Source organism: Astatotilapia calliptera, chromosome 11 (genome assembly GCF_964374335.1).
Source record: "Astatotilapia calliptera chromosome 11, fAstCal68.1, whole genome shotgun sequence".
In the NCBI taxonomy this organism is placed as follows: Eukaryota; Metazoa; Chordata; class Actinopteri; order Cichliformes; family Cichlidae; genus Astatotilapia; species Astatotilapia calliptera.
The window spans coordinates 8,704,266-8,727,643 of NC_137432.1; the positions used below are offsets into that span (position 1 = coordinate 8,704,266).

Sequence of the window (23,378 nt, forward strand, 5' to 3'; positions counted from 1 at the left end):
CCATGGAGATTCAACTCAGTGTTGTTAGCAGATGAAGAGTTTGTCAGTTACAAAAGGTCTGAGAGGCCAAATAATTTCATTTTGTGCAAAATAGAATAAAATAGTGACCGAGCGCCTCTCTCAGTTAGCTGATGAAATTACTAAACTACATGCTGTGTACAGCCACTCTCCTGAGCCTGTATTATATACACAGCGGTTACAATGAAAAACTGAATACAATCTCACAAAACAGGCTGAGTATCTGATTTCAAAGTTGCGCAGCTATGCTTATGAACTCAATCTAATTCTGAAATTGAAACGGCCATACGGAGCATGCAGTCTGGAAAATCTGCTGCCCCGACGGGTATCCATCTGATTTCTTCATAAAGTTTTCTGACCAACTGAATTCACTGTTAAAATCAACTTTTGAAGAATCCTTCCTCTCACAGTCGTTGCCTCCAACAATACATCAAGCAGTGATGTGTTTAATTGTGTTAATTGTAAAACAGGAAAAAGACCATTTAGATTGTCGTTCATGTCGTTTAATATCTTTGTTCAACACAAACACAAAGCTCAAGTGTTGGCCCGTCGCTTACACAAGTATTTGTCCTCCATTATTTCACAGGACCAGACGGGCTTTATTAGGCACTCTTTTTTTAACATTAGAGCTCTATTAAATATAATTTATACCCATGTTAAAGGTGATACATTGGAAACTGTAATTTGGCTTGACGCAGAAAAGGTGTTGGATCGGGTGAGATGGGATTTTTTATTTTATACGCTTAAAAAAACGTGGCTTTAATTTTGTATCTTGGATAAAAGTATTGTATTGCTCCCGTCTAACAGCTGTCCGGACTAACAATAATCTGTCCCCCAGGACAGGGATGCCCTCTGTCTCCTTTTTGCCATTGAACCGCTAGCTGTTGCTGCGACAACGTGTTGGTGTTGAGGGAAAACATCGAGGGGGTATCGAACATGAAGTCTCTCTTTATGCCGACGACATGCTTTTTATTTATTTCCAACCCGTCGAATAGCCTCCACAAACCTTTGGATAGACTTACAATAATAATAATAATACATTTTATTTATAGGCGCCTTTAAGAGCCTCAAGGTCACCTTAATGCATACTTAAGGCATTTTTGGGACAATTTCTGGATATAAAGTCAATTTTGGGAAGAGCGAAGCAAAGTCTATCTGTACGACAACTGGGGAGTTTTGTGTATTTTAGCACCTATTAAACCCAGCTATAAGAAGTTTAAGTACTCGGGCATCTGGGTGACACAAAACCACAAAGACTTATATAAAACGATCTTCCTTTATTGTCGAAGCTTAAAGAGGATTTTGGAAAATGTGAGTTTTGGCTCTTTTGCTGGGTGGTAGAATAAATATCAAGATGAGTATATTTCCTAAATTTTAGTATTTATTTTTTTTTCAATGTCTTCCAATGATTTTAACAAAGTCTTTTTTTAACAATCTGAACAGTCACATTTCTTCCTTTATTTGGAACAAAAAGCCACCCAGGCTGAAACAGAGTTTATCACACAAACCAGGGAGCGCAGGAGGGAAATTTTTGTTGTATTACTTGGCATCAAATATAAGGGCTTTATTAAACTGGGTAAAAGATCATGATCATTTATTTTCATGGGTAACACTGGAACAGCTGTCAGTGAATCGATGCTCCCTGTTTTGGTTACTGGCTGGGCCGTGGTTGCATTGGTTTGGATGGGTTGGGGGGGCTGTTTACTGATCCTGCTGTAATAGTTGTCAAATATAATTTTTTGTTCAACAAATAAAAGAAAAACCCCTCATATGATCTTATAGGTGATGTCTTTTTTTTTTTTTTTTTTTTTTTTTGCCTGTCCTGTTTGGCTCTTTTGCCATCAGAATTATTGTCTAAAGGCGAAGAAAGATGCCCAACGGATTTACTTTACCAAATGGACCATCCCAGCCTTGCCGTAATGGTCTATTTGATTCACCTTTTATTGTTTATTGTATTTTATTTTATTTACGGGACAGACTTGACTGGGGAAAAGAAAGGGGAGAAAGAAAGAGGGAAAGAAAAACAGCGGGGAAGGGACGGGGATAAAGGGCAAAAAACAAAAACCAACAAAATAAGCAGACAAAAATACATATATCAATCACCTGGATCACCTGTTGAGAAAGAAAAAAGAGAAAACAAGCAGAAGAACAAAAAAGAGCAACATAATAAACAACATCACGATGATCTATGGGAATATAACAGTAAATACTAAATGTTAAACATTATTGTGCAGCACGTAAGATCGACAGCGCACAGTGTGCTTTGAGGTAGGAGCCAAAAAGGGTGTAGTTTGTGTGTGTGAGCACCCGTCTGTACACCTGTGAGCATGAACGCGCTTATATTTAAAAGGTTCCTTCATGTAATGATCTGCTAGAGGGTGTGGGGGGGCCACAGCCCCGTCCACCAGTGCATGAAGCAGGTATGGAGGACATCAAGACTCCAGACATCCAGAGGCCCTCAGAACACAAGAGACCAAGGAAGACCAACAGAGGGGCAGCCGCGCCACTGTCCCAGAAAGAGCTGAGGAGAGTCCCAGATGAGGGGTCACTCAGCAGCCGCGGAGCAGAAGCCAGGGGGGTTGCAGTGATGTGCCCGTGAGCTCCGCAGGCAGCCAGCTGTGCCAGAGTGACCGAGCCCCAGGCCCAGAGGCTGAGGGCACCCCACCCCCGAAGGGGCCCGAGCGAGCTCCAGGCTCCAGGCCCGACAAGCAGCCACCAAGGAGTGAGCCGGTGTGTACCTGGACGCCCATCCCCGGACACAAAGAACCACCAACGCACCGATGTCTGTGGGCGTCTGCCACTGGCAGGGGGAGTGGTGGGGGGAGATAGGCCTCCATACCATGGAGGGCCACATAGGTGATCTGTCTAACAGTTTGATAGGATCCAAAGGTGACTGCCATTGGAAAGAGTTATTTTTTAAACACAGGCTTGAAAAAGTCTTCAAATATTTTGTTTTCAATTATTTAAAAGTTGTTAAAAGTAAATTGAAATTGTTATAATTGCTATAAATTCAACAAAAAGTGATGTGTTACCCCAGAATGGTTCAGACAGCAACATTGTTTTCTTGGCCTTATAATCACACTGACAGTTGTTTTTATTACTACAATTCAGGATTACTAGTAACAAAAAAGTTTATCATTATCTTTGTCTACATGTAAATTAAAAAATAAAAGTCTGTCCTGGTGGTGTCCAGTCAAACACGTCTCTGTGAAAGCTTCAATCAAACAGGCTCCAAAATCCTTCTGCTCATTGTTGATGCTTGATGCTCCTGTACCATCTCTCTGTCATCCTCCTCACTCCCTTTTTGCACTCAGTCTTTGTGCATCATTAACACTCATATGTGGAAAACCAAAGTTTTACTGACCAGAAGATGATCATCAGTGACGCTGTCTTTAAAATACTCTTGTTAGAAATGTACGACTTTAATGTGAAACATTCAGTTTTTTCTCTTGTTGTGCTTGTTTGAAGCTGCTTCCTGTTGGCTTCAGCTGTTTGGAATTTCCATTTTCTAAACTTCTACATTCTGAACCTTCTTCAGCTCTGAACAGATGATGAAACACTGAATGATTTCAAGCTCACACTTTGTCTAATAAACTTACATCTTTCATTCTTTATACAGATTGAAGGACTGTGGTCTGTCAGAGATCAGCTGTGATTATCTGGAAGCAGCACTGAAGTTCAACCTCTCCCATCTGAGAGAGCTGGACCTGAGTAACAACAAGAAGCTGCAGGATCCAGGAGTGAAGCATCTGTGTGGTTTTCTGGAGAGTCCAGGGTGTAAACTTGAAACTCTGAGGTCAGTCAGCATGTTTTAGTTGTGCTGAGATGAATATGATGTGAAAGTTGTGCTGACACTAAACTGCAGACATCAGGCTGATATTGTACTGATCCACACTGAGGATCTTCATGGTAAAGTCTGTTTTCTTCTTCTCTGGTTTAGTCCATTGACTGTACCAGAACAATGTTCACATTTCAAACCTTCAAAGAAGAAGAAAAATCCTCCACTGGATAATTCACTGTGAAACTCTCAAACTCTTCATTCCACCTTAAAGTCTGTCTGACACTGAAATCCAACGAAAAATGTGCGTTTGCTTTACAGACAGCAGTCCAACACAAACATACACACATCATCCAAAACACAGTCCAACATCCAAATGTCCTCCACTGCCAGCATGAATGATGGGAAAGAGAAGGAGGAACACTTTGACATTCAGGGTTAGAATGAGTTTCATAAAGCAGACTGTGAAGATCAAAGCTGCATTAGAAAGCTTACATGAATGAATGAGTGGACAGAAGTGGCCAGAGATCATCTGAAGCACTTCAAAGGCTTTAAATCAGCACATTTCTCTTTATTCTATATCAGCTCTGTTAGTTTCTCTCAGTTTTCTGTGGAATGAAGCTAACAGCAGGCTAATAAGATGCTGACCAATAGGTTTCTATTAAAGGTTGTAATTTGTATATGAAAAAGTGCTTTGGCTCAGCAGGGATCAGCTTACAGGTAGAATACAGCTGCTGGATGCGATTAGCATGTCATAGCTATCTACCAAACTGCTAACTGGGGAATTTCAGGCCATCTATGAATCATTTTTGCTAACTGTTTAGGCTCACAGGGCTGGAGCCTGTGCCCTAGCTGTCATAGGGCAAGAGGTGTGGTCCACCTGCACAGGTGAGCAGTCCATCACAGGGCCAACAGAGAGAGACAGAGAAGCACTCTCTCACATCCACACCTACAGCCAATTTAGAAGCACCAATGAACCTAAGCAGCATTTCATTGGACTGTGGGAGAACATCCAACCTCCACAGAAAGGCCCAGCTGACCAACCTACAACCTTCTTGCTTTAAGGCACTAGTGCTAACCACCTTTCCCCATTTCAGCCCAAATCCTGCATTTTCCTGTTTCTTACTACAGGCCAGCTACACTAACACTTTATCATCAGACACTGCCACCTAGTGGATGAAGTTTTAGTTCCATTTGAAGCTTCAGATTACAGTTAGTTCCTTTACAAAGAGGTGGAGGTGGTGGGGCCACAGCACCATCATCACTGAGTGCCATAGGACACTTAACCTTTGTTTCCATATGCTGGGAACTTCCTGTTGTTCCAAGGAGGACTGGAAAATGTGTGAAAATCTCCCAGTCAGTTCCTCACAGCACACTTCAATTCTTTCCCTCCCACAGCATCAGGACCAGGGCTTTTTCTCTCTTTGGTCCCACTAAGAGATTTCCACACAAACACCTCATCAGTGGGACTCTCAGAGCTACCGGCCCTTTGCTACAATCACAAAGCTCTTCATTGAAATCAATGGTATCAAAGCTGGAATCCAATGAGTCCAAGTCTTCTGCTGATTCAGCATCACATTCATCTTTGCTCCTTGTTCTGCATCCCCACCATGGACTTCATTCCTTTCCAAGCCAGCTTTGAGTGTCCTTTAGTGTATCTTTCATTTTTTATACAGATTGAGCTGGTGTGATTTGTCAGAGATCAGCTGTGATTATCTGGCAGCAGCACTGAAGTCCAACCCCTCCCATCTGAGAGAGCTGGACCTGAGAGGAAGCAACCTGTGGCATTCAAATTTGGAGCAGCTGTCTGATCTTCAGCAGAGTCCAGACTACAGACTGGAGAAACTGAGGTCAGTAGAGTGATGGAGTGAGTGGGTGGTGCTGTCAGCAGTATTGTACTAAACACAGTCAGTATGAAACAAAGATCCAGTGTTTCCTGTAAAGCTGCAGCTTCTCAGTGAAGCTGTGAGAGGAGAATGGTGACAGGCTTCTGGATTGGACACAAACACTTCCTGTTTCTCACCTTTATGGTCACCATAGTAACGGCTGACACGCTCTGATCAAACACTGTCAACAGCCAATCAGCTCTGAACAAAGCAGCACGCAGACCAATGACTGCATTCATTTCCAAGTTTAAAGCAGTGAAGAACACAGTCTGTTGGTGAGGAAGAATTTAGTGAGAGCAGATGTTTGGATGGAATTCCTCCAGTTAACAGCTGGAACCGTCCATCTGGATTGTTGGGCTTGTTGTTGGGGTTCCTACAGAGCTCAGAGTGGACACACCAAGGTTCTTCTAACGAATGAAAGTCCAAACTCAAACTAGGAGTGAAAAACATTTTCAGCAACTTCAATAAAAATCCAAAGATTAGAGAAAGTGAAGCAACAATGAGTCCTAGTACAGTCCCAGCACTGAAGTCCCTGCTGCTCTTTATACTGGATGTGCTGCATCACTGACTGACAGCTGATGAAGAGTCTCTGGAAACACTCGTTTATCTCCTCTGCTCTTCCTCCTTCTCTCTGCAGGTGGAGGTGGTGATGGTAAACAGGACGGTGTGTGTGCTGAGAGAGGAGCAGCTGTGTCCTGATGATCCAGAGAGGTTGAAGCAGCAGCAGCTTGTGTGTAGAGACGCTCTGACTGGGCCATGTTACTGGGAGGTGGAGAGGAGAGCTTCATCCAGCAGTGACTGACAGAGGAATGAAGTGCAGATGACTGTCAGTGCTGCAGAGTGAACTGCTCTGAGAACAGCTCCACTGTCAGACACAATGTAGAGTCCAGCATCAGCCCTGTGTGTCCCTCTGGATCTGACAGAGGATCATCAGTGTATCTGGACTGCTCTGCTGCTGCTCTGTCCTTTGTTGAATTTTCCCAATTCTTTGAATCTTTGGGCTGAAGGAGGGACAATACTCGGTGTATCAATGCTCAATCAACAATCATTTATTTCCATACAATTCAACAATAAGAGCATTACAACGTCCGGACGGGAGAGATGCTACCAGAGGGTCAGGCACATGTCTCAAAATGGTGACGGGTTGCTCAGCTTTTTATAGTCTCTAGTGGCCCCCAGCTAGTCGTAAAAGCCAAAACATCACATTTTTTCTCTGTTACAGCGCCTAAGTTATGACCTCGGCAGTTGTTTCTCTGCTTTCTGTAAGGTGGGGGTGTGGAATGTGGTCTATCTATCTCCCCTGTCTTTAGACACAGAGTTTCCTGCTTACAACCTTCTCTTCATGATTCAACAATTAAGCATGTCAAGAAAACAGTGTAACACATTCCCAGCAGATCAAGGATACAGAGTGATGCACATTTATCTAATGAACTAATATGTGAATATGTTCTGTTAACTCAAAAGTATAATGAGAACTAAACTACATACAGCTCACACACTCTATATTAAAGGGTATAATGTGATCTACAGCAGTATTCTAATTCAACTACTATGATTACATATATAAGGTAACATATAATAACAGAATAATTTAATACCTTCTACAGTCTCTGCACAGTCTCTGTCTCACTCTGGAAAGATTTTACAACTTGTGTAATTACAGAACATTAATATTATATTCAAACATGTGATCTTCTCTTTATTTCTGAATCTTTACCAAATAAAGAAAAAACAAACTAACAAACAGAACCTGTCATGTCCTTTTTCACCACATCTGTGAATCTTTTCTGTGTTTTTCCTCTTTTCCTCCTTCCTGCAGCTCCATTTTCATCATTCCGTGTCCAGTATATGTGAACATGTCCAAAGCATCTGAGCCTCATGTTACCCGTTTGTGTGAGTTACGCCTGTCGTTGTGTTGTGGTATATAAATCAGGGGCAGGAGACAGCGCTGGATCTCTGAGTTCTTTACTCTCAATTTCTGCAACATCTGCAATATCTAGAAATGCAAACCTGTGAGCTGTGTGTGTTGTGCATCTGCTCAGCCACCTCTCCTCCGGCCATGCTGGAAGCAGCTGTGCGTTCGACAGTTTTATTCACTCTACAATAATCTAACAAATTAAATGTTCAAAAATATCAACTTAAGCACTTCAAAGTCAACAAAAAGCTTAAAACAATTAAATAATATTTCACTGAAAAAACAACAGCTCATAAGAACGATACACAAAATAATACAGAAACAAACAAATACAACTTATTAACCAGGATCCATGTTTTTGTCACAAACACTGAATCAGCTGATTCACTCTTTATGTTGCTGAGTTTGTTTTGTGATTATAGTTCTGGTTTCTGTTTCTGTGTCTTCACTGTGTCCCACGTCTCATTACTTTGGACTCTGTGTCATATTTCCTTTTTTTACTTTGACAGTCCTGTGTTAGTGTTTCCTGTCTCGTGTGTGTAATTGGTCCCAGCTGTGTTTCCCTCCTGTCTCCCGTTCCCTGATTACTAAACTGCGTCCACGCCGCCGGCGCTGCTCTCCACAGCTGGATTCCAAGATTTCAGAGCATCCAGACACAGACTGCTAACCTCTCCCTGCAAGAAATAAGCTCCGCCTCTTCCTTTCCTGTATATGAGTGATTTGATTCTGACATGAGACACAATGAGTTTTCTGTTTATTGTGACTTAAAGCGAGCAGGCAAAGACACTAAACTGTGTTTCCAGCTCTCTGAAGCTGCTTTTTGTGTTGCTCCCACAATCCTGTCTGAAACAGTCAGTGAGGAAAACTCAGTTTATGTTTTCAAGCTCATTGTGAGAGGGCACATTGTGTTCCTGCAAGTGCTGATTTTGTCTGCATCCCTGAGTTTACTGAGCTGCCTCCAAGGACGTATGAAACCCAGTGTGTTAAGGCTGCATCTCCCAGATGTTTCCACCTTTCCAGCACAGACGATGAATGTTCCGACAAAGGCTCAGCCAAAGACTGTTTTATTTTCTGAGTGTTCGCCTCAAGAGATTGCTCAGTGAGCACCTGAATGTTTCTGGGACATCGAACACTAACTCGAACTTCAAGTCTGGTTCTGAAGCTGCTGTCAGGGACCAAGCAGTAAAGCATAAAGGACACCGGTGGTTTTAATTCAAAAAACGGGTTTTATTGACCCAAAAATATGAAAATATATTTAACAAAGCCAAAACTTAAACAGGCAGACCAATAAAAGAGGTCAACTCAACAGACTAAACTCAAGATAATAATTAACAAAACCTCAAACAAACATATGGTAAACTGACCTCTTGAAATGACACACAGGGGGACTTAAATACTGGTTTAGCTAAACCAAATGACACACACGGGGGAAAACAAGATGGCTGCCATATAACCAACTAATACAAAACATTTAAACAAACATGAAACACCCCCCAGGCAATGAAGCATGTGGTGCAATCCAATTAGGCTGTCAGCAGTACTTCAGGTCTCCCAGCCCTTTGCCACACCTTTTGCCAGACAGGAGGAGACACCAACCCCCAGGTAACTCAAACAAAGAAAGATGTATTAATATAACATAAAACAGAACTTTGACCTTGCAAGGTTAATATGTGTGCACGCCATATAAACATTGGAAGGTGTGATGGAAAAATGAATACATTTAATAAAGAAACGATATTGAACAATAAATAGAATATTTTAAAGTAGTGACTGTAAATTAAACTAAAGTGAATCAACGGGTGATGAGGTGTGGAGCTTACCATGTGTGGCATGCCATCACACACCTCCCCTCTTCAGAGCTCTCGCTGGAACAGCGAGAGAGATAGTCAGCAGTAAGGTTCTCCTTGCCTGGTACGTGGCGGACAGTGAATCGGAATGGCTGTAAGGCCAGGTACCAGCGGGTAATTCGCCCATTTGTGTCCTTCATCTGCTCAAGCCACTGTAGTGCTTTGTGATCAGTTTCCAAGGTGAAGTCTCTTCCCAGTAGATAGTAGCGGAAGGAGTCCAGGGCCCACTTGATCGCTAAGGTCTCCTTCTCTACTGTGGAATACCGAACTTCCCGTGGAAACAGTTTCCGGCTGATGTAAGCCACTGGATGGCGGCCTTCCATGGTTTCCTGAAGGAGGACAGCTCCCAGGCCCCAATCTGAAGCATCAGTCTGTAATATGAATAGTTCATCAAAGTTGGGACTGTACAAAACCGGTTGCTTACTTAGTGACTGTTGTATGTCATGAAACGCTGCCACTGCCTCCTCTGTCCACTGGATGTAATTGGGGGAACGTGATCCCGTCAGGTCTGTGAGCAGAGCTGCCCTGTTGGAGAACTGAGGGATGAAACGACGGTAGAAACCTGCCATGCCCAAAAAGGATCTCAGCTGCTTCCTTGTTTGGGGCAGGGGGGATGATTCCATGGCCTCGATTTTGCTGACTTGTGGCCTGATAACCCCCTTGCCGATGACATGGCCCAGGTATTCTGTCTCAGCAGCAGCGAAAACACACTTTGACGGATTCACCGTCAACCCAGCTGAGTGCAGGTGGTCCAGAACAGTTCGCAGGTGTTCCACATGCTCCTCCCAGGTGTTGCTGTGGATAACAATATCATCCAAGTAAGCAGCAGCAAAGTCAGAGCAGTCATGTAATACCTGATCCATCAGCCGTTGGAAAGTTGCTGGAGCTCCATGTAGTCCAAATGGCAAGACTGTAAATTGGAAAAGCCCCCATGGTGTTCTGAATGCTGTGAACTCTCTGGACCGTTGAGTGAGTGGGACCTGCCAGTAACCCTTACACAGATCTATTGTGGTCAGGTACCTTGCTTTTCCCAGACGTTCAAGTAGATCATCAATTCTTGGTGTCGGGTAGGAGTCAAACATGGATATGGAGTTCAGGTACCTGAAATCAATGCAGAACCTCATACTCTCATCCTTTTTGGGTACCAAGACCACAGGGTTGCACCATTCACTCTTAGATCTTTCAATGATCCCTAGAGATAGCATCAAATCGATTTCCTTCTTCAATGAAGGCAGCAGACGTTCTGGGATCCTGTAACTTAATCGTCTCACAGAGGCACCTTCTCGTACCACAATATCATGTTCGACAATGTCAGTTCTCCCTGGATTCTCTTGAAAGACTGCTGATTTACACATTTCTCTCACCTGCTGCTGCTTGTCCTCTGGGAGATGGCTGAGATCATAATCTAGAGAGCCAGCAGGTGGTAGATATTGCTCATCTGCTTCATCTTCTTCAGGCACTCGCCGTATGAGCATTGCATCTGCCTTGTGTTCAATACGCTCCACCCACTCCTTCAGAAGGTTTATATGCAAGACCTTGCTGGAGCGCAACTGCCCTGGGGTGGACACCTCATATGTGGTGGGTCCCAGCTTCCTCATGACTTCAAATGGCCCCTGCCACTTTGCCAACAATTTGTTGTTGTCACTGGGGAGGAGCACGAGCACCTTTTGTCCTGGCTCAAACGCACGCTGACGAGCAGATTTATCATACCAAGACTTCTGCTGCTGCTGGGCCTCCACCATATGTGATTGAGCAAGTTCACCCATTTTCTCCAACCGTTCTCTCATCTGAATGACATAAGACAAAATGTTCTTGGATCCCCCCTCCACCTTGTCTCCCTCCCAAATCTCCTTTAACAGAGTTAGAGGGCCACGAACCTCATAACCATACAACAGCTCAAAAGGTGAAAAACCTGTGGAGGCTTGGGGGACTTCTCTATAAGCAAAGAGTAGATATGGCAGCCATTGATCCCAATCGTTACCACTGTCGTTGACAAACTTCCTGAGCATCTGTTTCAATGTCTGGTTAAACCGTTCTGTCAGCCCATCAGTTTGAGGGTGGTATGGTGAAGTTCTCAGACTCCGGATGCCCAACAACTGATAAACTTGCTTTAACAGAGTAGACATGAAGTTAGTGCCTTGATCAGTTAGTATTTCTCGTGGAAACCCAACTCTTGCAAAGAACTGCACTAAACAAAATGCAATGGGCTTGGCCTTTATAGATTTTAAAGGGAACACCTCAGGATATTTTGTGGCATAATCTGTTACAACAAGCATGTAACGATTTCCTGCTTTGCTCCTCTCAACAGGCCCTACAATATCCATTCCAAGACGCTCAAAAGGAGTGCCGATGACAGGGAGAGGTTAGAGTGGAGCTCTATGGGGGATTTTAGCAGATGTTATCTGACACTGTGGGCAACTTTTACAAAACTGAGCCACATCTTTGCTAAGACCAGGCCAGTAGAAATGATGTTTGATGCGAGCTGTGGTCTTGTGTTTACCAAGGTGGCCAGCCCACGGAATAGAATGCCCTAAGGTGAGAATGGCGTTTCTAACCTTCTGGGGAACCACCAGCTGCAGCACCGACCCCTGCTGACGATAGAGAATGTCATTTTGCAAGATGTACTCACTGTTAACCTGCTCCACTCCAGGTTCCTTTTCTTTGGCCTTCCGGAAAAGAGATATTAAAGATTGATCAGATTTTTAGAGTTCAGCAATTTCAGTTGGAATATTAAACCCTAGGGGTGACGGTGTTGGCTCAGCGTCTGTTAGTGTATCCACAGGTGAAAATTTGAATTTCTCCTGCCTTCTTTGTCTGCGGGTCTTCCGTGGCTTCACCACAGTTGTCTCAAACTCCTCATTAAAAAAAGGCAGGGCACTCAGGGTCTCAGAGTGGGTACTGACTTGCTTAGCCTGAGCTCTGGTAACAGCTACATTGCACTCCTCAGTCTGCTCAGACTCCAACAAATCAAAAAGCACAGGAAGGTCACGCCCTAACACGGCAGAGTAAGGCAAACTGTTCACAACACCCACATTCAGCAGATACATCTGGTCCTGAACTTTAATGTAGATGTCAGCTGTCGGATATCTTTTCTCATCTCCATGGACACAACAGATTGAAATTGTATCACTGGTGCGAACAATATTAGGTGGGGCAAAATCTGAGTGAATAAGAGACCGAGAACTGCCAGAGTCAAGAAGGGCATTGAGTAGAACCCCATTCACTTCAATCTGGCTCATTTTGATGGATTTGTCACTCTCCTGCTCAGGATCAGCATTAGAACGAGGAGCAAAACACATTTGCACCATTTTAGCAGAATTTCTTGGGCACATAGGTTTTGTATGGCCCTCTAATCCACAAAGATAACAAATGAGCTTCTTACCAGAGGCCTTTGGTGGTCTAGTGGTAGACTGAGAGCTCTTACTGGTGCTTGTATTTGCTGAATCCAGATGGTTTTGCTGAGGTATCTTCCGGGTGTCCCTCGTTACCTTCCATGCATTATGGCTCCATGCTTGCCCCTTCTTTCTGGCAGCAACAAAAACATCAGCTAACCGAGCCGCTTCCATTGCTGAACCAGGGTTGTGTTCTCTGATCCAAACCTGAAGCTCAGGAGATAACATTCTGAGAAACTGCTCCAAGATTATAGTTTCACCAATGTCATGAATAGTTTTACCCTTTGGCTGGATCCATTTCCCATAAAGCTCCTTCAGTCTCGCATATAGCTCACGAGGGCTTTCATCTGGTTGAACGTCCAGGGATCTGAATCTTTGCCTATATGTTTCAGGGTTAATGTCATATTTTGACAGAATAGCTGATTTCACTTTATCATAGTCTAATGAATCATCAATGTCCATGTGAACATAGGCACCTCTAGCTTTACCAGTAAGCAAGGGTATCAAATGAAAAACCCAATCTGACTTCTGCCATCGATAAGCTGTAGCCATACGTTCAAATGTGATCAGGAAATGTTCAATATCATCAGCTTCAGTTAATCTTTCCAATCTGCCCTCTATTTGTAGGGGAAACTGAAATGCTGGTGAAATGGCTGGATTGGAATTAGTCATAACTGGTTCAGCCTGGGCCTGCTGAACAGAGGAAGAAGGATGAATATCAAACTCTAATGATTCAGAGCGAGCTTCTGCAGAATCTGATGGTGATGTTCTGACTTGGATTTCTGACTGCAAAAGTCTAAACTGATGTTGAAAGGCTTTAAATCGCTGTTCTTGTCGTGCATTTAACTCACTCTGTTTTGCATCCCGGATGTCCTGTTGTTCCATGTGAGCATGTAGCATATTGACTAGATCAGACAAAGTAGGCTCCTTTTCAACTCTCTCCACAACTTCAGTGACTCCTGAGGCTCCATTTTCCTCCTCTTCGCAGGTTTGCTGAGCAGATCCCTTTTTCTTTTCATTCTTGCCACCACGATGCATTCTTCCTCCTCATGGGGAAAAGCAGAAGAAAGAAAAAAAGAAAAAGAAAAAAAGACCTGTGTCCAATACTGGATGATCCCACCGCTGCCACCAATTGTCAGGGACCAAGCAGTAAAGCATAAAGGACACCGGTGGTTTTAATTCAAAAAACGGGTTTTATTGACCCAAAAATATGAAAATATATTTAACAAAGCCAAAACTTAAACAGGCAGACCAATAAAAGAGGTCAACTCAACAGACTAAACTCAAGATAATAATTAACAAAACCTCAAACAAACATATGGTAAACTGACCTCTTGAAATGACACACAGGGGGACTTAAATACTGGTTTAGCTAAACCAAATGACACACACGGGGGAAAACAAGATGGCTGCCATATAACCAACTAATACAAAACATTTAAACAAACATGAAACACCCCCCAGGCAATGAAGCATGTGGTGCAATCCAATTAGGCTGTCAGCAGTACTTCAGGTCTCCCAGCCCTTTGCCACACCTTTTGCCAGACAGGAGGAGACACCAACCCCCAGGTAACTCAAACAAAGAAAGATGTATTAATATAACATAAAACAGAACTTTGACCTTGCAAGGTTAATATGTGTGCACGCCATATAAACATTGGAAGGTGTGATGGAAAAATGAATACATTTAATAAAGAAACGATATTGAACAATAAATAGAATATTTTAAAGTAGTGACTGTAAATTAAACTAAAGTGAATCAACGGGTGATGAGGTGTGGAGCTTACCATGTGTGGCATGCCATCACAGCTGCACATGCAAAGACTGTTTCTGGTTGTAGAGACCTGGCTGTTCCAGGGATTGTAACCTCCCCAGGACCTCCCCAGAGGCTGAGCTGCTGACCTCAGCTGACTCTGGAACCTTGAAGGTAACTAAGTTTGCACCGCTCGGGTGAGCCATTTCAGCTGCAACAGCCTCCACAGAGAGCTCACGCAAGCTTACCCAGGCTGCTGAGGATTTTATGCTGCCGCAGCCCAAAAGGCATCCTGAGCTGGCTGACAGCCACCCACAGCTTCAGCTGCCTCAGCCAGGGGTCTCCACACCTGCTGGCCCTGCATCTGCTCCGACTGGGGGCTCCGGAGAGCCGCGCCAGCCATCCATCTCTGCTGGGGCTCCTGTTTGAGAATGTAGGAGTGTAAACTTCAAATATCTGCTCGGTTTGTCAAGATATCACATATTTGCAAAAGTGCTCCAACGTTTTTGGAGACGTCTGTTACCCACCAGCTCGATAGCTAACTGGGAGGTCGAGGGTCACTAGAGCTGGCGAGAACAGTGAACTCCCAGCACATTGTCTTTGGACCCCTGCAGTCTTTGGCTACTCAGGTTAAACATGATATATAAGTCACTTAGATAACTTAAAAATGTTATCGTTTGGCTTTTTTCAGTGTTTTTTGTTTGGTTTGGCTGAAGTTACAGTTTTCACACAGCTGAATAAACATCAAACTGATTAAACAGAAGTGTGAGACGGTCGAGAGTTTACTCAAGTGTCCTGTTATATTTTAGACAGCAAGGAGCAGACGGCCGAGCTTATTAAACTCCACCGAGACAGCTGTGAGACAAATCTGAAGGCCAGACCATCACAGCCGCTCACTTCCCGCCTACCCGACCTTTTGAGGACCTGGCCCACGTAGACCTTGAAGGCCGGGTCCTCAGGAGGATGCAGCCTGTGAATTTGGACACGCCATGACACATGATGTTCTACACCTGATGTGTTTAAATGAGCTCTACAGGTGAACAGACTTATTAACGTTAGCAGCATAATAAACTGTCCTGTCACTGAAGGCCCAACAAGGACGTGGTGCTGAATGCATCCAGACCCCTGCTGACTGTCTTTTCAGCTTCGGTCAAAGGTACAGTGTCCACTGTGACCCTGAGAGCAGGATACAGCCAGAGGTGAGTCAGCAGTTACAAACTAAATGTTGCTGACATGAATCAAACTGCTGGATAACCCACTGGTCATGAAAATGGCACCTTTCTGTTGGTTTTTAGCAAACACAATTTCACTTAAAGTTTGGCCCAAATTACCATCCAACATTTCAAGTTTTCCTGACTACAAATCCAGAGATTGTGACTCTGATGGTCAAAGACCAAGAGGGGACAGAAACCTGGAAATCATCTGTTTACCTGCAGGTAAGGTTGCTGCCAGAAGCTAGAGTAGAAATGACCCTGCAAACATCTGGTTATTTCATAAAAGTTCAACTGAAATCATACTTAAGTCTCTTTTCATCTGCAGGTCAGCGTCCTGTTACATGTCTGTTATCTATCTTTGTTCCTTCAGCACCAAGAACAGAAACCTTAATGAGGAGTGTCCCAGCTGAGGCCCGAGTCCCAGCAGCTGAGAGGCTGCTCACAGTTCGCTCACAGTTTATTGAAAAAGTGTCTGAACCTGTTTTAAACAAACGTCTGGATAAACTCCTGCAGCAGCGTGTTATCAATGATCAGGAGATGGAATCAGTCAGATCACAGCAGAGCAAATAAAGCTCGAGACGTGATGGACACGAGGAAGTGAAGCCAGCTCACTGCTGATCGCTGCTCTCTGTGAGGAGGATCGATGCCTTTCCACAGAGCTGAACCTGAATGAAGACAGACTTGGAAAGAGTCTGTGGAGCTGTGACCATGAATCTCAAAGACCACTGACGGTGTCATTGTGATCTTCATGTGACGTGTTTTTAAACTGCACTTTAGTTCTGAAAGTGCCTCTCATTAAAACCTGGACTCTGATTAGATGCTCAGCAGGACATTGGATGGACTGAAGCAGAGTCTGGGACCTCAGTAATTATTAGTGCACAAACCAGCAAATATGTGAAGCTCCATTAATGCTGAACCACATCTACAGGTTGAAGAGCAACACCTCAGGTTATCTGGGACCAGCGTCAGTTTCCAACAATATAACTGAAGCTGTTTTTACCTGTAATGCTGGAATAAGCTACTGAATCACATGATCAGTGTTTACAATCTGTTTACTGAGGTTTAAACTGTCCTCTGTGCTTCTGCTTTGAGCAGCACGTTGTGCTTCTGCCTGTTTAAATAAAGTTTTGCTGCTTGCTTTCTTATGCTGGAGTTTGAATTCAGAGATCAAGAACTATAAATGAATTAACACCCACAGAGGAGGCAGCTTTGTTGTGTGTTTGGTTACAGAGTCACTAAGAAACACACACAATCCCCCGGCCTGGGTTACCATGGAGACAGTCAAACTTTCATTCACTTCCTGTTTCCACTGTTAGTCTGACTTCACTGGTTGGTCCCAGAGTATCAGAGACTCGTCCTCAGACAGACGCACACAGGTGAGTCAGCACAGGTATTATAACCCTGCTGGTTTCTGATCTGACATCGTCTCATTATTATTACTGAGTCTTGTTTTTATTTGGGAAATTTATTAACACCACATTTATCTTCATTTTATCTGTGGTCTGATGATAGATGATGGCAGCACAGTTTCACAGAAAGATGATACCATCAGTCAAATGTAAGAAAAAAGGAAATTATTGAAATGAAATGTTTATATTAAACATTAAAAAAGAGAAAAAGCTTTTTGTAAAATCTCTTATTTAAAAACGAACAGCTTTCATTGGTAGCAGGTGAGAAACTGTGGCTGTGTGAATAAAGGAGTTCAGCACATGTGCATCAGAGCACACAGCAGGGGTAACCTGGACATCTGTGAAGGTTATTAATGCACAACTATAGCTGCAGGTTTAAGAGCAGTGCATGCTGCAGTCAGAACTGTTACCCAATGAAAAGATCTGCAGCTTCATGAAGCAGCTGAAAGATCAAACAGTCCAACATTTACAAAGTGCTGTTAGACGTCCAGCTGAAGCAGTACAGATGTGCCCCTGTCCCACATTCAGTCAAAATGAATGAGCTGCATATTTTAAAAATGAGATTACTGAGAATATTTGAATTGTGACTCAGATGGCAGATCCAGGCTCTCAGCCTCCAGCTGAAGCTTCCAGTCCTCCCCCAGCCAGAAGCTCTGATGCTGGGCTGAGAGACTTTGATCCTTCCCTGGATCCAGAAGTCCAGGAGGGAGAAGGAGAACAGGACCTCCTTCCTGATCTGGAGAGGCCTGAGGGAAAGAAAGATGGAGCAGACAGAGCTTTGAACAAATCCAAACCTCCTGAGCTTCACCTCCACAAAGGTGCAGACACTGATGCACAGATTCACATGTGACACCTGGCAGCGTCCAGCTTGTGCCGCTGACATTATCTCCACTCTGATACAAGCCTCATTCACTCGCTCACACACGTTCATACAATCACCTTTTCCTCACAGTCACACACATGAATGTAATGAGGGGAACTCGGGGTTCACTGTCATTCCTCAGGATCCTTTGATATGCAGACTGGAGGCTCTGTTCTGTGGATGAAACACCGACTGCCTGAACCACTCTGAAGTGTTCATGATGGACTTCATCCTGATTAACACTACAATACTTGTTAGAGGCCTTTTATATGTAATAATATTCTTTTCCATTAAAGCTCTGAACATTCTCACTCTTTCTGGACCAGGTGTGACACGTGAAGGACACCGGCAAATAGGAGGACAGAACCTGAGAGCATTAGTCACATGACTTCAGCTGCTGCTGCCTCACCAACCACTGGCCCCTCGGTGAGTCTAGAGTTACAGCAGTGACCACAGGAAGTGCACACGTGTGATCTAAAGCTACATGTGGGCCTGTAACGATCAGTCTTCTCACTGTGGTAGACGGGTTTGTGAGTCCCTGTGATGCTGGGAGTGTCCAGGACAGTCGCTCCTGATCGGGTCTCTCATGGAAAGGCTTGAGTTAAGTTAGCCAAAGAGATGCGACTCAGACTGACTTCATCATGTTGGCAACGTGTCTGCATTGATAAATTCCAGTTATTCACAAATCAGAGAATAATTACAGTCATTCAGAGACAGATTGTGATTGTTTGGAGGATGTAATCGTTTCCTTCAGGGAGCGTGTTGGACGCTCAGTGTCCGGGTGATTAGCTGGCTGATGCAACTACTTAGAATCAGTTTGTGAATATGAAGAAAATCAGTGCAGTCACTGGACAAACTCTGATTCTTCCTAGTTTCACTCTTGTTTCAGTCCAGTGTGACTGAGGTGGTAAAAAATAATGGGAGGAGGTGATCTGACTTTTAGCCACACAGCTGTCTGCTAGAGAAAAAGCCTTTGTGCACAACTTTCTTAAAGGCAAACAGCACCATGTTCACTGCAGCTGCAGCAAAGAGTGAAAGTTGGACTGAGAATGTTGTGACTGTTTCATGAGAAAGAGCAGGAAAACAACCATCACACACCCAGACACAGTGCTGGGATTAGAATTAGACTTTAGAGCCAAATGTAGGACAAAAGCTTTAATATAAAAGAGGAAAACCCAACAACAGCCAGAGCATGAAGCTCAAAACTATACCAATCACCAAGAAAGCTGACAGGCCTGTGACACGTCAGAGACGCCGTTCAAATCATAAAGAAGTTGGTTTATTGACAACATGTAAAAAACCAAAATAATCAAGTCAACCTTCAGTTTAGAGCGAGTAGACCAATCAGGCACAGCAACAGCTCTAGAATAAGCAACAATTTTATGTATTACAAACAACCTTTCATATACCCACATACATATGGCTCATATGCTGTTTAAAAAGGGATCAAAGACCCAACAGATTACACAAAGTATAAAAATACTTTCATTCAGACAACAGTCAGCTGTGCATGAGACAGAGAGCCGACTACAGTTAGTAACATGGACTCACTTTGTTTCAGACACGACACAAAGTAACACAAAGCCACAAAGAGCAGAAACATCAAAAAGGAGCTGTGAGGCTAACAGCCACCCACACTTCCTGTGATGCATAATGAAAACAACATTAACCTGAAGGATGATAACAACAGAAATAAGTCTAAGCTAACGTTACACAGCGCTCACACAGCGCTGACTGTACAGGCCTCACACAGCTACGACCTGCATCCACAACACCTGATTCTACTGAACACAAACAAGTTAATGATATCTGAGCAATCCAGGGAAGGCTTCCAGGAACGTGAGGATCCAAAGACAGCTCTACAACAGCATCAGTCAGCAACAATGTTACTAATCACTGACTCTTTCATCCTTTTATACTCAATCAAAAAGTGCTGTGTTCACATTTGTGTCTGCTGAAAAGACTGAAAATGTTTTAAAGTTTGAATAAACTGACTGAACTTCTCACGAGTCCAACCGTGAGGAACACTTCCCCCCATGACACATCACAGGAGAACGTCTCAGTGGATGGGGGGGACAGTAGCTCAGTTTAGGCAGTCGCACTCAGAATCGATGCCTCCAGTCAGGGTCAAACGTGGTCCATTTATAATCATTTATAATTAAAGGGCTGCTGTAATGTTTGATTTATGTTGTATGACACAGAAGTGTATTACTTCGAAAATGTTATGCAATAAACTGTTTCATCAGTTGGAATAATTTAAATGGCTATGTTTGCATGGATAATTGTGAGTAGGATATATGTAAAAAAGTAAGTTAGATTAACTCAACTAATGTAATTTGTCAACTCAATATTACCAGAAATTTTAAATTAATATTAGGTTGCTTAAACTTAATTATGCTTTTACAGGTCAAAGTAAATCATGTTGGTTTGTTGAACTAGTTGAGTTAGCCAAACCTAAAAATTACTTGCTGGATTTACTTAATAATATGCAAAATTTGTAACTTAAAAAGTTGAGTGGAAATTGTTACCTCAATTTTTTAAAGTTGAGCCAACAAAACATTTTTTAGAGTGTGGTAATGAGCAGCCTGCAGAGCTCTCCAACCACCCCGTCTTTAAAGCCCATGAAAGGTTTTCCTTTGCATGGTGAACTTTGGTGACAGAGTGCAGAGGAAGTGCTCTGTCTGCGTCACGTTAAAGGAACCTGAACTCCATCACGTTCTGTATTTCCAGCCTTTACTGGGGAAATGTCTGTTCTTCCTGAGAACCGCTGAGAAGGCCATAACCACCGCTAACATGCAGCAGGTCAGTAACTGGTCTGGGTCACCTACTCACCTGCAAATTTAACAAACTGCACAGACCTCATTGGTTGATTGTGACATGGATGCAGCCAATCATTCTGATCTTCTCGTGCAACCTGATGTTTCCAGGAAGTGAACTTTGGCGTGTTGGACTGCAGCGGTGGCAGCGGCGTCCTGAACAGTCTGGAAACTCTGCTGACTCACATCATGTTACCTGCTCTCAGGTCGCAGCAGGTAAAACACCTCCATCGATTCAGGCTTTCACTGAGCACAAAAAGGGAGATGTTTTAAGCTTCCAGTGATCACATGATGCCATATATGAAGACTTTGTTGATGGTGGGAAGGAAAAACTCTCTTTAAACAGGAAGAGACTGAAAGCAAAGAAAGGGGCAGGGAGGGGCAGCCATGAGGGGTAAATCCTGTGAAGAGAAGCCAGTGTAGGAGAAATCTGCTGTTTCTAGTCCCTGTCGGGACTCTTGCTGCAGCATTTTGGATTAACTGAAGGCTTTTCAGGGAGTTTTTAGGACTTCCTGATAATAATGAATTACAGTCGTCCAGCCTGGAAGTAATACAGTGGGGCAAAAAAGTATTTAGTCAGCCACCGATTGTGCAAGTTCCCCCACTTAAAATGATGACAGAGGTCAGTAATTTGCACCAGAGGTACACTTCAACTGTGAGAGACAGAATGTGAAAAAAAAATCCATGAATCCACATGGTAGGATTTGTAAAGAATTTATTTGTAAATTAGGGTGGAAAATAAGTATTTGGTCACCTCAAACAAGGAAAATCTCTGGCTCTCACAGACCTGTAACGTCTTCTGTAAGAAGCTTTTCTGTCCCCCACTCGTTACCTGTATGAATGGCACTTGTTTGAACTCATCATCTGTATAAAAGACACCTGTCCACAGCCTCAAACAGTCAGACTCCAAACTCCGCCATGGCCAAGACCAAAGAGCTTTCGAAGGACACCAGGAAAAGTATTGTAGACCTGCACCAGACTGGGAAGAGTGAATCTACAATAGGCAAGCAGCTTGGTGTGAAAAAATCAACTGTGGGAGCAATCATCAGAAAATGGAAGACATACAAGACCACTGATAATCTCCCTCGATCTGGGGCTCCACGCAAGATCTCATCCCGTGGGGTCAAAATGATCATGAGAACGGTGAGCAAAGATCCCAGAACCACACGGGGGGACCTGGTGAATGACCTGCAGAGAGCTGGGACCAAAGTAACAAAGGTCACCATCAGTAACACACTACAACGGCAGGGAATCAAATCCCGCAGTGCCAGACGTGTTCCACTGCTGAAGCCAGTGCATGTCCAGGCCCGTCTGAAGTTTGCCAGAGAGCACATGGATGATACAGCAGAGGATTGGGAGAATGTCATGTGGTCAGATGAAACCAAAGTAGAACTTTTTGGTATAAACTCAACTCGTCGTGTTTGGAGGAAGAAGAATACTGAGTTGCATCCCAAGAACACCATACCTACTGTGAAGCATGGGGGTGGAAACATCATGCTATGGGGCTGTTTTTCTGCCAAGGGGACAGGACGACTGATCCGTGTTAAGGACAGAATGAATGGGGCCATGTATCGTGAGATTTTGAGCCAAAACCTCCTTCCATCAGTGAGAACTTTGAAGATGAAACGAGGCTGGGTCTTCCAACATGACAATGATCCAAAACACACCGCCCAGGCAACAAAGGCGTGTCTCCGTAAGAAGCATTTGAAAGTCCTGGAGTGGCCTAGCCAGTCTCCAGACCTCATAGAAAATCTGTGGCGGGAGTTGAAAGTCTGTGTTGCTCGGCGACAGCCCCAAAACATCACTGCTCTCGAGAAGATCTGCATGGAGGAATGGGCCAAAATACCAGCTACTGTGTGTGCAAACCTGGTAAAGACCTATAGTAAACGTTTGACCTCTGTTATTGCCAACAAAGGTTATGTTACAAAGTATTGAGTTGTATTTTTGTTATTGACCAAATACTTATTTTCCACCCTGATTTACGAATAAATTCTTTACAAATCCTACCATGTGGATTCATGGATTTTTTTTTCACATTCTGTCTCTCACAGTTGAAGTGTACCTCTGGTGCAAATTACTGACCTCTGTCATCATTTTAGGTGGGGGAACTTGCACAATCGGTGTCTGACTAATTACTTTTTTGCCCCACTGTAAATGCATGAACTAGTTTTTCAGCGTCGCTCTGAGACAGGATATTTCTAACTTTAGAGATGTTGCACAAATGGAAGAACGCAGTCTTACATATTTGTTTAATATGTGCATTGAAGGACATGTCCTGGTCAAACATGACTCCAAGGTTCCTCACAGTGTTACTGGAGGCCACACCTTGGGCTTATCTGTACCTGCTGGTTTCTCTTTGTGGGGTTTGACTGTAGAGCAGCTGTTACATAATGATCTATGAAAAGTCTGATTTGTGTGCAGTGCTCCTCCTGATGCTTTTGGCCTGAATAAGGTAAAAAGTGAAACAGGAAACACATTAACCTTTGTT

At 43.5% G+C, this 23,378-nt stretch overlaps 1 protein-coding gene and 1 long non-coding RNA gene across 2 annotated transcripts in view; one reads left to right on the plus strand and one right to left on the minus strand.

The window, feature by feature from the left end:
• Nucleotides 1-6,640, plus strand: part of LOC113031764 (NACHT, LRR and PYD domains-containing protein 12-like) — a 97,455-nt gene extending 90,815 nt beyond the window's left edge. Inside the window, exons 17-19 of the mRNA XM_080308232.1 lie at nucleotides 3,638-3,814; nucleotides 5,473-5,646; nucleotides 6,320-6,640. Coding sequence (XP_080164358.1) covers nucleotides 3,638-3,814; nucleotides 5,473-5,646; nucleotides 6,320-6,332 — 364 coding nt within the window. The 3' untranslated portion in view covers nucleotides 6,333-6,640. The remainder of the gene's footprint in view (nucleotides 1-3,637; nucleotides 3,815-5,472; nucleotides 5,647-6,319) is intronic.
• LOC145431902 (uncharacterized) lies at nucleotides 6,437-7,431 on the minus strand. The gene is made up of 2 exons (XR_013912214.1): nucleotides 7,281-7,431; nucleotides 6,437-6,647 (listed from the first exon to the last, which is right to left on the minus strand). It is a non-coding gene; the product is annotated as an uncharacterized LOC145431902 (long non-coding RNA).
• Nucleotides 7,432-23,378: the final 15,947 nt, after the last annotated feature.